General features: G+C 39.3%; 1 protein-coding gene and 1 long non-coding RNA gene across 2 annotated transcripts in view; one reads left to right on the top strand and one right to left on the bottom strand.

Annotated features, from left to right (window-relative positions):
* Positions 1 to 13,148, bottom strand: part of LOC309383848 — a 498,138-nt gene that overhangs the window by 131,821 nt on the left and 353,169 nt on the right. The window lies entirely within an intron of this gene.
* The window catches only part of GNAI2 (G protein subunit alpha i2), a 119,792-nt gene that overhangs the window by 89,043 nt on the left and 17,601 nt on the right, over positions 1 to 13,148 (top strand). The window contains exon 5 of the mRNA XM_081935098.1: positions 3,751 to 3,879. Coding sequence (XP_081791224.1) covers positions 3,751 to 3,879 — 129 coding nt within the window. The remainder of the gene's footprint in view (positions 1 to 3,750; positions 3,880 to 13,148) is intronic.

The following is a 13,148-nucleotide window of genomic DNA, read 5'->3' as shown; positions in this document are numbered from 1 at the left end:
ACAGACAAGCATAACACCTCAGATTTAACAATTGTTGATAAGAAAGACAAAAAAGTCTTGATAGTAGACATTGCAGTACTGGAATGATATTGCAAAACTGGAAAAAAATCACAAAATACAAAGACCTGCAAATAAAAATAGAATGACTGTAGTGAAAGAAAATGAAGATAGTACCAATAGTATTAGGCACCTTCAATGCAATCCCAATCCCAAAACATCTGGAGCCTCACTTGAACGCCTTTGGATTGACAAAATTACCAGCAATCAATTGCAAAAGAAAGCTTTATGAATGATACCTTTAACACCAGGAAGCAACATCTGTCTATCCTAAATCCTTGGCAAGGTGGCCTTGCACTGGTAGCCAACCAGTGGTGGGTTCCTGCTGGATCGCACCGGATCGCGCGCGCTCCCTTTCAGCGCTCCACCTGGCTTGCGCGCTCCCTTTCAGCGCTCCACCTGGCTTGCGCGCTCCCTTTCAGCGCTCCACCTGGCTCTCGTGCTTCCTTCCGGCGCTGAAACCGGAAGTACAGTCTTGCCCCGCCCCTGGCGAAGCAACGACGCCTGTCTGCGCTCCACCAGCTCGGCTGGGAACGGAGATGTTTCCTCAGCGGAGCGGAGCGCCTGAAAAGTCTTTTCAGGCGCTCCGCTCCGCTGAGGAAACATCTCCGTTCCCAGCCGAGCTGGTGGAGCGCAGACAGGCGTCGTTGCTTCGCCAGGGGTGGGGCAAGACTGTACTTCCGGTTTCAGTGCCGGAAGGGAGCGCGAGAGCCAGGTGGAGCGCTGAAAGGGAGCGCGCAAGCCAGGTGGAGCGCTGAAAGGGAGCGCGCAAGCCAGGTGGAGCGCTGAAAGGGAGCGCGCAAGCCAGGTGGAGCGCTGAAAGGGAGCGCGCAAGCCAGGTGGAGCGCTGAAAGGGAGCGCGCGCGATCCGGTGCGATCCAGCAGGAACCCACCACTGTAGCCAACCTACTCTGGATTCCAGATCCTACGGCACATGAAGCAGCATCTTTCTCCAAAACAGGTTCAGTTAATTTCTCTACTCATTTCAAAAAAGATTAAGTCCCCTCTTCCCCCTAAACATAACATTCATTTCTCTCCTCCCTCCCCAAAAGTTTTAATTTCTCTCCTCCCTCCAAGGCAAAAGTCTATCTTTTTTAGCTTTCTAAAATTTTCAATTATAAATTAATAATAAGATAAATTGTTCAAAATGCAACCAAATTAAAATAGAATCATCGGAGCAAAATGAAGGAGAGGTGGTGATCTAAATGCCTTTGTGTAATACTTTCTTTTCTTTTTCTGTCATTACACTATCAAAAAAAGAGAGGAAGGGAGAATGGCATTTAAATTCTTACAGAGTACTGATTGCAGTTATTAGTGACTAATGAGTTCATATTATCATCTTTATGGTTGTTTGCCACATCCTGCTGTCACATAATTGTTTTTTGCCAGAAACTGGCATTTACCTCTGGTTTTTTTGGTAAAAAAAATGCCAATTGGGGAAAATTGATTCCTTTAACAGTGGCGTTCACTTAACAACTATGAGAAAAGATAGTCAATCACATGATGCCTCGACTTACCCCAGCAACAACTTATGGCTGTAATTCCAGGATTAATCACAGTTGTAAATCAAGGAGAGGGGTATGTGTGTATGCGTGTGTAACTATTGGAAACAATGTATTATATCTACTTCCTATCTTAATGTATTGACGTATTAAAAAAGAAATATATAAACAAGTGTAGTATTCTAAGTCAGTGTGCAGCCCACAGAGGTCCTCATGTTAATGGTCCTATTTCCATTTGAGTGAAACACCACTGGTTAAAGAAATCTTTTTTTTTCCTGTTTGACAAGGCTCCCTGGTCTTATTTTCATGCTGCATTTCACATTTCATAGATGCATTGATTACAATCAATATTTCTGTGAAATATAAAAACGAAACAGCAAAATAAAACCTTAAGGAACAAGTATATGGATTCTGATCTGCTGACTACTTTGTTTTTCTTCCTCCTGCTTTGCAAGTGAAACAATGGACACTGGCAAATTGGATTCCCCCCCCCACCCCCCACCCCGGTCTTTGAGAAAGGTTTCTTTCTCCCCTCCCCTCTTACTCTGCTGTTTTCTGTCTGAAATACTCAACTAACTGTCCCCTCTCTTCTCCCTAAAGACTTCCCTTTTGTTATTAGGAAGGAGAGCTGTAGTGTTTTGATTTTAAACGGCACGTAGCCGTAAATTGTTTCTGCATTTGCACATTTTCCCTGGTTTGTTGCCATAGTGATGAATATTTTCCTTTTTCCAGAAAATTCTATTGAATGTATGTTATTATGCAGCCATAATTGACTTAAAATGATGATGGTGGGTGACCTGAGTACATTTCTCAAGAATGTTAGGCACCTGCTAGTTCCCAAGTGTTGCACAGCTCAGAAAAATGAAATATAACAATGTGCAAAAACAGCATCATTCATTGTAACACTACTTCAGTTTGGCCAAAATTGAACTTCCCCTTTGATGACTGTTTCTTCCTCTACTGTTTCTATAAAATTACAAAGTCTGAACTATAACATGTGCAATGAGAGTGACAAGGGTAGCCATTTTACAATTCAGAAACAACTTTTAAGATTTATATCAACATGGAACCTGTATCAAAATGGTAGCTGAATATCAGTTGACATTTGTCAAACTTCATGTAATAGCTTTCTTGCATTAAAGTAATTACATCTCTTGTACTTGCTTTTGTCTCTTTCTAAAAATACTATCAGAGGTTACAAGTGAGAGGTGGGGAACTGATTTCTTGTGTAGGTTTGAGGTAGGACTATTTTAGAAGGATTTTGGAGAGAGTGATTATAGCTGGTAATGTAGGATTCTATTTTCCTCTCTCTTCTTTCAATACTGATAGTCAGTCCAATCCTGGAAGATTCTAGGTAGTCTATAGCAAACCCCAAAATTAAATATAGATGACTGTTGTGATTCAGAACTGTTTGGGGCCAGAGAGCCTCTTGATTGCCTCAGCTGCCTTATAGAATATTAACAAACAGCATTGGGACCATTCACCCGTCTGGGCTTGAGGGGGGTGGCGGAGAGAAAGAGTTCCATAAACTAGAGTGGGACAAAGTAAACCGCTTCCAACTTTGTGCACGCAATAATCTTCTGCCATTACTATATACAAAATTAAACTTCCATGAGTATTTTCTAATTAAATATCCATTAGTCCCAATTAAAAAAAATCTGGGTTCTTTGTAATGGTAAGCTTTAACATTCCTTGTATCATATGTCCCTTTGTGTTTTTCATCTTTGACTCAAGGTATTTTTATACACAGTGAGCATGCTAGTCCCCATTCATATGGAAATGACAGATTAGGGAGTTGGAACTGAAGTTAGTTCTTCAGTTAGAACTGAAGAAGCTTCTTGGATGAGACATGAAATGTTTTCAAAGAAAAAAAACCAAGAAAATCCAGTTGCCTTTTCGAAAAAGCACCTTTGGGACAACTGATTAGGATGGGGTAATCTGCGAATTAAAACACACAGAATAAGGATAATTATTCTGTTCTCTCTCCCCTCCCCCATGAATATGTTTTATCTTTGTTGATCAATAGAAACGTGTTTCTGAGGTTTCATTTTTCTAAAGCTGCTTTCCTCAGGGTGTGAGATAATAGCTATGCTGGCTGCAAATGATAGCGCTTACTGCTGGTATAAAATTTGGTACATCTTGGGAACATCAGGTAAGATGTTGTTAACCCCCAACATTTTTTTTCCTGCAGCTACCTGAATGACTTGGAGAGGATAGCTAAAATGGATTATATTCCAACCCAGCAAGATGTGCTGAGAACCAGAGTGAAGACTACAGGCATTGTAGAGACTCATTTTACCTTCAAGGACTTGCATTTCAAGTAAGTTCATAAAATTGTACTTTTATTTTCTTGGACAAAAAGGAACTCATTACAGTCAAAGGATAAAGTTGGATTTTGGCTCTCTGTGCATGTAATGCAGAAGTACCATGTTATATGTATCTTGCAGGGAATGTTGTAATTTACAAGACCTATATAATATTTAAATTACTGGACATTGTTACTTAAATCTATTAGGAGGAGGCAGACTTGTGAGAGTGTGAGTGCAAAAGAAGGAAAGATCACTTTTATGTCCCAACAATTATTTTGAAACCATTAGGTATATTTGCATGTCAATGAATGATGTAAATGGAAATGTCATTCCTCATCTGCTTTGAGCTTTAAACAGGCTGCTACGAATTGAGATATCCTTGACAATCTTAGTTGTTTAGTAATGAATGAAGACTTCTGGGAAGGATGAAAAACAAGATAGTTGTTCAGGTTTTCCCCTTTATGAATGATACTTGGTAATGAAAAGATCAGAACTCAGGCTCTTTTGATAGGGAACAGCTAGCATGGTTTGATATGCAGATGAAAGCAAAATGTGTCCCAAAACCTGTGCAGTATTTTCCTCTGCAATAGCAGATTTTAGGCAGATCTCATCTTTGCTAGCAACAGTACATCTGGCATAATCCAGTTTGATCGTTGACAGAATTAGCTGCAATTTTCTCTCAATAAGTTAATATTCAGTACATTTATCTCCATGCAGCAAAAAGGAAGGAAAAGTAAATGACCTTTTTTTTAAAAGTTACCAGAGCAGGCTTTAGGAAGAACTGTAAAAAGTGTGTGTGCATGTAGAAAGAACAGTTGTGATAGATTTAGGTAGTATATATGAGTCACATCCATAGCAAAACAATTGAATTTGTGAGAATTAAAAGCTCTCTGGGGAAGACAACGTAGGGGAAAAACATTCTTCAGATAAAGATATCAAAGATCTGTTCCAAAATTTTGCTTTACCCTTGATTAGCACTGATGATGTTACCTAGTTTGGGTAATGAAACATCTGCAAGAAAACAACCAAGCTCCGAGAGCACCAAGAACCCCCCCCCCCCAGCCTCATTTTGCTTCCTCTCTAAAGAACAGGGAAATAGAATTGTTGCTACCATTTTAGTGCAAAACAGCACAAAACATTTAGTCAGCATATTAAACACAGAGCCCTTCCTATCTAACATTGCCTTATAACTATTTTACATGAATAATTTAGAAGAGTTGAGTGTTGCAGCATCATTTTAAACGAGTATGCTGAAGAAAAAAAGAGGTAAAAATTGCATTGGAGACTGCATGAAACCATTATTACGAGAAGTATTTTAAAAGTTATCCCAAAAACATCATCTTTCCCATATCTCACTAGGAAGGAAATAAATAGGTAATTTTGCTGAAGAAAATTTGTTGATGTTAAGGAGCTGTAAGTAAATGTCCCTTACCTTCATTTGACTTGGTACTTTGTGTGAGACAGACCAAGGGAAGAAAATTGTTTTGAAATTATTCTGGTCTTTTGCCCTTATGCTGAGCTACATTTAAATTTGCAACCATTGGAATATAGAAATTAAATTCTTCAATAAAAAGCAATGAGTAAGGAACAGAGTGCTATGAAATATTTTCTTTAAAAAAGTAACATTTATTTTTTCCACCAAGACATGGCAGGTTTCTCCCCATTAATATTCCTTGTTTCAGGAATATTACTTACAGTCCTTATTAATCCAAAAACAACTATTTTATCTTTCTCTTGTCTATAATATCCCTTTTTTTATGGAATTACTTTTGATAGATATTACCAAGCCATTGAAAACAGGCTTGTCATAGCATTTCCCCTTCTTTGCAGGATACTTATAATATCATTATAGCATTTATTAAAAGTCACATTTCACGTACATATTTTCATATTATCTAAAGATATGTACCTGTTCTTAACTATATTAAGCTGGCAGCAAGATGGATGGATGACTGTTTTTAAAGTTGAAAAACTAAATTTGGGGTGAGCCACACATCAAATAGTGATACTCGGGTTAGATTCCCATTTATGGAAACCGAAAAATCACATTATGGTTATTAATTATTTAAAAGATCTATGTGTTTTTCATTTTCTTAATGACTTTGGGTGGCTTACAAATATACAATAAAATATGTAGAAACAACATTAAAATATGAAACCCAAACTAGCATTCAAAGTCCAACCACATAACTATTGAGGAACTTTCTAAATTGTGTAACCAGGAGTTTTCTTTCTATATCAGTGGCATGCTTCCCTAAAAGAGATCTCATCATGAAAAAATAGAATTGGAGTCAAATGCTTCTATAGCAAGACTTATTAGACCTGAAAGTGAGAGATGGATTATAAGGGAATAGGTAATTCAGAAGAAATTTTGAGCACTTTGAATTGCATTCAGATTAGACAAGCAGCAACTAGTGATAGTGTTTGAATATTGATATGTAATTTTTCATAGAGACACCATTCACTACTTGGCCTAACTGCAGTTTCTGGAGTGTCTTCAAAGGATGCCCTACAGTGCCCTCATTAAATGAAATGACATCTCTCTCCTTCAGATAGAGTTGTATCTATGCTATCAGCCAAAGTGGATAAACAGCTTCTCATCAACATTAAAATCATTTTGCCAGCATCATTGCTAAGTCCAGAAGGATCCCAGGCTGCAAATGCATGTTTGTTTCTTAATCAAGATGACAGCACAGAATATATTAGTAACCCAAATCATGAAATCCAACTGCTGAAATCAGTAAATCCATTTGTTTAAATTTAATTTATTCTCCCACATAGTCATCACATCTTGGAATTACATCTCACATAAGCAAAGTCATTAGAGAAGCTGGCAGGGAAAATTGCTAGTTGCTCCAAAAGGTCACTCATACCTCTCTACCTGGTAGCCTGTCCAGCAGTGTGCCTCATGGGGCACTCATGTATCTTGCCCAACTCACAGCAGCCACCCCCGGCCTCCACCACCCTTGCCTTGCCCACAACTTACTTGCTGTTGTTTTGCTGGCACCTGCCTGGGACTTACTTAATGACCCATGGACCTTGTATAATGATGGCAACAAGGAATGCTGGGATTGCCATTGCTAAGTGATGCGGTCACATGATGTTGCAGTTTATGACCACATCACTTACCAAACTGAAATCTTGATCCAAATTACTGTACCATTGTTAACTAAGGATTACCTATATCTGCTGCAGGAGATGTTTTTAGCCAGTATACTTTCTGTTATAAGTTCTTTTCATGGCACTGGTTGATGCATACTGTCAGCTGTTGTAAAGTCAATGAACCCAAAATGATTTCTTTCCACGCCTGATACATACAAGTATTTGGTCACAGCATCCTCTTCTAGACTGGAAGCGAAACGGTTTTTCTAAGGCAATTTCTTTTCTGAAGCTTTTGTTGTATAACTTTCTTAAAGGCTCATTTGTAATTAATACCAGGGTAACCCCATGGTAATTATTGCACATCTGATTGTCTTCTTTATTGAAAATGTGAATTTGTATTGCCTTTATTTTCTCAGTATATCAGTTCATTTGGAGGAATAAGTGGACAATTTAGTGTATCACCACCAATCTTTAGTGATTCTATAGTGATTTCATCTGCTCCAACAGTTTTCCAACTTTTTAAATTAATAAGTGACAGCTTTTATTTCAGAGATCCTGAGCTCATATCTTAAGTGATTCCATCTGGACAGTTAAGAAGTGGTGGTGGTTTCTTCCAGAACAGGGAGTATTCATGCCAGTGACTCAATCATTTCAATTCTAACCATATAAAAGTGTCATTTGTGTTTTGGATGTTGTCATGCATGCTTTGAAATTTATCTGTGGGGGTTCATATAGTCTAAACTAGGGGTGTCAAACTGGATTTCTTTGAGGGCTGGATCAGATTGTAGGACTGGCAGGGTGGGGAGATGTGACAGATGCTTCCTGTAGCATCCTGCTGGGCAAAAGCGAGCCGTGTGGAGGTCCTGTTAAGTCTCTGCGTGGCCCATTTTTTGGCCTCCCTGGCCTCCAGCAGCAGTCTGCTGGCCAAAAACGTCCCACATAGAGGCCTCTGCAGAGTGCTGCAGGAGACCGGTGAGGCTGAAAACAGGCTGCCCCCCCCCCATGGCCCATTTTGGGCACCAGAGGCATCGAGGCCAGTCCTTTGATATTTCCAGGCCGGCCCCATGGGCCGAATTTAAGCACTCTTTGGACTAGTTCCGGCCTGCAGGCCTTGAGTTTGACACCCCTGGTCTAAACAGTGCAATATTTATGGAAACATGTAGTTCATTGAAATTCTTTTGCAATGCTCTCCCAGTAGGTATACCATATTGCTTTCAGGCAGGTGTAGATTTCCTTATTAAGCTGTCAATGTTGTGTCATGTCTTTGGATTTAGATTATTTTATTTGTCTACCATGTTAGGTATTCATCTGACATCCATGTTCATATTCACTGTTATGATGATGTAGAAACATTTCTTTGGTGCTTTTGTTAATTATTTCTGAGAACTGTAGCATTCAATTGCTTACATTTTCCAGACATTCAGGGATGCAAATTGGTTGGTGAGCATTATTTGGAACGATTGTTTGGAAGTAAGATCTTGTAGTTTCACTCGTTCCTAGAGTTTGGGAGTGGCTGCATTAGGAGCAGTTCATTTCAGTTGTAAAACTGTACATAAAAGATTATAGTTAGACCCACAATCAATGCCTCTCATTGATTAGACTTCCATGAACGATGTTCAAAACCAGCAGTTGCTAAGAAGACAGTCAAGGTCTGATGTATCTTTTCCACTGAGTGACCTCTATCTTAATTGATATTTCAGTGGGTTCTGAAATAAGTTGTTTCCAATTATTAGTCCATTCGCTGCTGGAAATGATAAGCAGAATAGGCCATTGTCATTTGCTCAGTAATTCCCAGTCTTTTTGATTGCTGCTGCCAGTGTGAGCATTCCAGTCACCGGCAATAAGATTAATTTCTTTTAAGTCATGAATTCAGGATAATTTGTAATTATGCATAGAATTGTTCTTATGCCTTGTCTCTGCTTATTCCTCTAGAAGCCTAAGTTGCAATTGTTTATGATTTTATTGTTCCTGAAAGGGACAACACTGGCAGTCAACTCGAGACTGTTTAGAGGCTCACAATACTTTTGAAAACTACACAGTCTACAAACAAAGCCAACACTCTGCATGATCCTAGCCTGCAGAGTAGCACACAATCATGTGGAAATTTCCAGATCCAGTTCTGATAATGACACAATTTAAATTTTATACCAAATGGTTCATAAACTATTATTATATGGAGGCCAGTTCAGACATTTCTGGTAGCCAATTTAAGATATTTTCTTGGCTTCATTGTTTTGCATTGTGACTGACCATTTGGATGTTTTCCCCCAGCATCCTGACTTCAGTCATCTGATCATGCTGATACATCTGCTAAAGGTCTGAATGTGTTAAGAGTTATTTTCAGTCTGGCATTTTTTCCCCATTCTCAGAGGTTTATGCCTGTTTTTATGGTCCCTCAACAGGAAACCAAGCCTCTTCCTTTATCTAGACTTGGGAACAGATACAGTTCCCTGCGGGTGGATTTAAATTTGTCATAGATGGGGAAATATTAGGGGTTTCAATCTATGGTGAAATGCAAAATGATACAATTTTAAATTGTGCTACAACTAATCTATGATATTACATTTGAAAGTCATTTAAAATTGCTGAAGAGCAAAAATCTGACCTGAAAATCCTTCATCTGGAATAACGCTTCAGAAATTTCACTTATAGTAATCACATAAATTAGACTTCTGCCACCTTCCCAAGTATGCTTAACTAGTTAATTTCTCTTTAGGTTTTGAAATTGCGTACGTACCGGTCAGTGGTGGGTTTCAAAATTTTTTGGAACCTATTCTGTAGGCATGGCCTGTTTTGTGGGAGTGGCTTGCTGCCAATGTGACGGGGTGGAAGTGGCTTCCCACCCATGTGACTGGGTGGGAGTGGCTTCCCGCCCATGTGAGTGGGTGGGAGTGGCTTCCCCCCATGTGAGCGGTTGGGAGTGGCTTGTCGCCCATGTGACCAGGTGGAGTGGCCAAGACGATGTCACTGAATTCTTTGCCCCAATGGATAAACTACAATAAGATAAAAATAAGTACCCAAAACAATAAAGGAGCTACTTACAGAAGGAAGATGAGTGTCCTTGCCAGTCTTCAGTATCACTGACTCCAATGAATGGCCTGCACAAAGAAGAGACACAGAAATGAACTCTTCCATTGCATGCACTGCATTAGGATGAAACAAGCACACAAAACAATAAAGATGGCTACTTACAGAGGGAAGATTACTGCCTTGCCGGGTCTTCTGCACACCACCACCTCACCACCTTGCTCCAATAACCTGCACAAAGAAGAGACACAGAAAGGAGGACTTTAATTGCATGCACTGCATTAGGATGAAACAAGCACACAAAATAATAGAAAAGGAAGGTTACTGTCCTTTTCTCCGTTTTCTGCAGCACCACCTCACCACCTTGCTCCAATAACCTGCACAAAGAAGAGACACAGAAAGGAAGACTTTAATCGCATGCACTGCATTAGGATGAAACAAGCACACAAAATAATAGAAAAGGAAGGTTACTGTCCTTTTGTGTGTTGAAGTCACCCACTGACCACCTTGCTCCAATGAATGGCCTGCACAAAGAGATACAGAAAGGAAGACTTTAATTGCTTTCACTGCTATATTAAGGATGAAACAAGCACACAAAGCAATAGAGCAGCTACTTACATAGGAAAGATGACTGTTCTAGCGGTCATACTCTGTTGCCTCTTCATCCTGTTAAATAATACTAACTGCAGAAGAAATAAAACAATATTGCTCTCAATTGTGGTTGTAAGCTTAGGACTACACTACAGGTAAGAGAAGGGACCTCTGTTTTCACCCAACAATGTACAGTCTTTTCAGGAAGGATGTCCCCCAACACGCAGGAAAGATACAGTCTTTCATCCAAGAAGTTAGATCAAGAATGAATGTCATAGGTAGATTCACAGAGCAATACAGATTTCTTTTTCTGAAATTTAGTTCCCAGTTCAAAAAAACAGGAATATATGAATTAGGTTCAGTACTTAGGTCGGTCCAAGTAGCTATTCAAGAGTTAGTGGTTAGAAGCAATGGTAAAGCAAGATATGGATTTAAAACCAGAAATATTTTGTTGGCTATTTGAAAGGGAATACAATACATATTTAATTTTACACATGTTAGCAGCTGCTGGAATTGTGTTTGCACAACAATGGAAAAACAGAGATATGAAAATGAATAAATATTAGAACGTGCGGAATAAATAAACTGACAATTAAAATCAAGAAGGCTTTGAATACTTTTTCATGTGGGATTTATTTTAGCAATTGCAGAAACTAACAGAAACAGAAATTAGAAATCTAAAAGTATGAAAGGAAACACCAATTATGTAAGGAAATGTCACTAAAATGTATAAGGAAATATTATTAGTACTTGATCATTATTAATGTGTAGATAACTGCTGGATGTTACACACTCACAAACTATGACAGTGCCAGGAAACCACCAAAAACAACAATTTCCCCCCAAAAGATTGCAGATGAAACCAGTTTTTTTCCCTAACCCTAAGGACAGGAAAGACAAAACCACTGGAATAAAAACCATCAAGGTATTGTGGGAAATTATAAAGGACAGTGCTAGGAAGCTCACAGAACCAGCAACCACTTCACAATTACCTAAACAACCAGGTATCACACAGAAACACACAAAATCTGGCAAAACTGCCTTACACCAACCTGGCCTGCCCATAGAAAAGCAGCCACTTTGAGACACATAAACCATGCACCAACCTGCACACTTAAAAGCAACATATTGCAACACAAATAAACCATTTGCAAAAAGGAGTAACATTTCTTGTAATAGACATATTCTATAAACAATAAATAAATAAAAATTCCCTAAAATAGTTTAAAAAATATATTCTATAAATAATTTAAAAAGTCCTTAAAAACCATTAAAATATTCTATAAACAATAAATTACAATAAAACCATTTAAAAATATTCTATCCACAATACTTTTAAATGTATTTTAATTTATTGTTGATAGAATATTTTTTTAAAATAGTCTAACACAATTTAAAAAAAGATTCCACACACAATAATTTCAAATGAAACCATTTCAAAGTATTCCACAGACAATAATTTAAAATGAAACCATTAAAATATTACGTATACAATAAATTACAATAAAACCATTTTAAAACATTCTATACACAATACATTTAAAAGTATTGAGTATAGAATTTTTAAAAATGGTTTATTTTAATTTATTTTTGATAGAATCTTTTTTAAATAGTCTAAGACAATTTAAAAAAAGAATCTACAGACAATAAATTAAAATAAACCATTAAAAAAAATTCTATACTCAATACCTTTAAATAAAACCATTAAAAAAAAATTCTATACACAATAAATAAAATATTCTTTAAAAAACATTAAAAGCATAAAAGAAAAAAAAACGGGTCATTTACCAGCAGGCAGAATCAGCAGCTCTCCGATGCGATGGATGCAGCAGGGAGCAGGCAAGCGATGAGCAGCAGGTAAGCTGGACTGAAGGGACAAGGGACAACCGGGTCAGCTAAGCTCGCCGCGTGGCAGGCTTAGCCAGCCAGGCGAGGCTGGAGATGGGGGGGCACGGGAGGGTAGCAAGAAACCCCCTTTGGGCTGCGAGCTGGCATAAGCTAGCCTACCGCTGCACACCAGCTGCCCCCCCCGCCACCACACACCTCCTTTCGGCCACGCGGTGTACGCCAGCTCGCCACTTTCACGAGGCAAGGCCTGAAGGCCTTCCCTCGCGAAAGCCGTGAGCTAGTGTCATCTAGCCTCCCGCCGCCCCTCCTCGTGCTTAGTTGCTTACCTGAGGGAAGCAGCAAGCTGCTGGAAGGCAAAGTGAAACAAAATGAAATGAAGGGAGGACCCGCTGCGCTTTTTAACAAGTGTTAGAGGTGGGCAGGTCGACTCCAACCCGCTCACTGATTGGCTGGACTCCAACCAATCTGAGTGGCGGGCTGGGCTAGTTTAGTGCAGGTGGGTGGGGGAGTGAGTGAACTGCGATGGAACGGGCAAGGCAAGCGAGCGACAGGGCCAGGACAGGTGTTCCGGAACTTGCTTCTGGGTCCACCGGAACCTACTTCCAGGTCCACCGGTGGAACCTACTTCCGGGTCCACCGGTGGAACCTACTTCCGGGTCCACCGGTGGAACCTACTTCCGGGTCCACCGGTGGAACCTACTTCCGGGTCTAC

The sequence above is a fragment of the Natrix helvetica genome (genome assembly GCF_964273705.1).
Source record: "Natrix helvetica genome assembly, chromosome: 1".
Classification (NCBI taxonomy): Eukaryota; Metazoa; Chordata; class Lepidosauria; order Squamata; family Natricidae; genus Natrix; species Natrix helvetica.
Note: the sequence above shows the minus strand (reverse complement) of the source record. Positions and strands in the feature narration are given on the sequence as shown.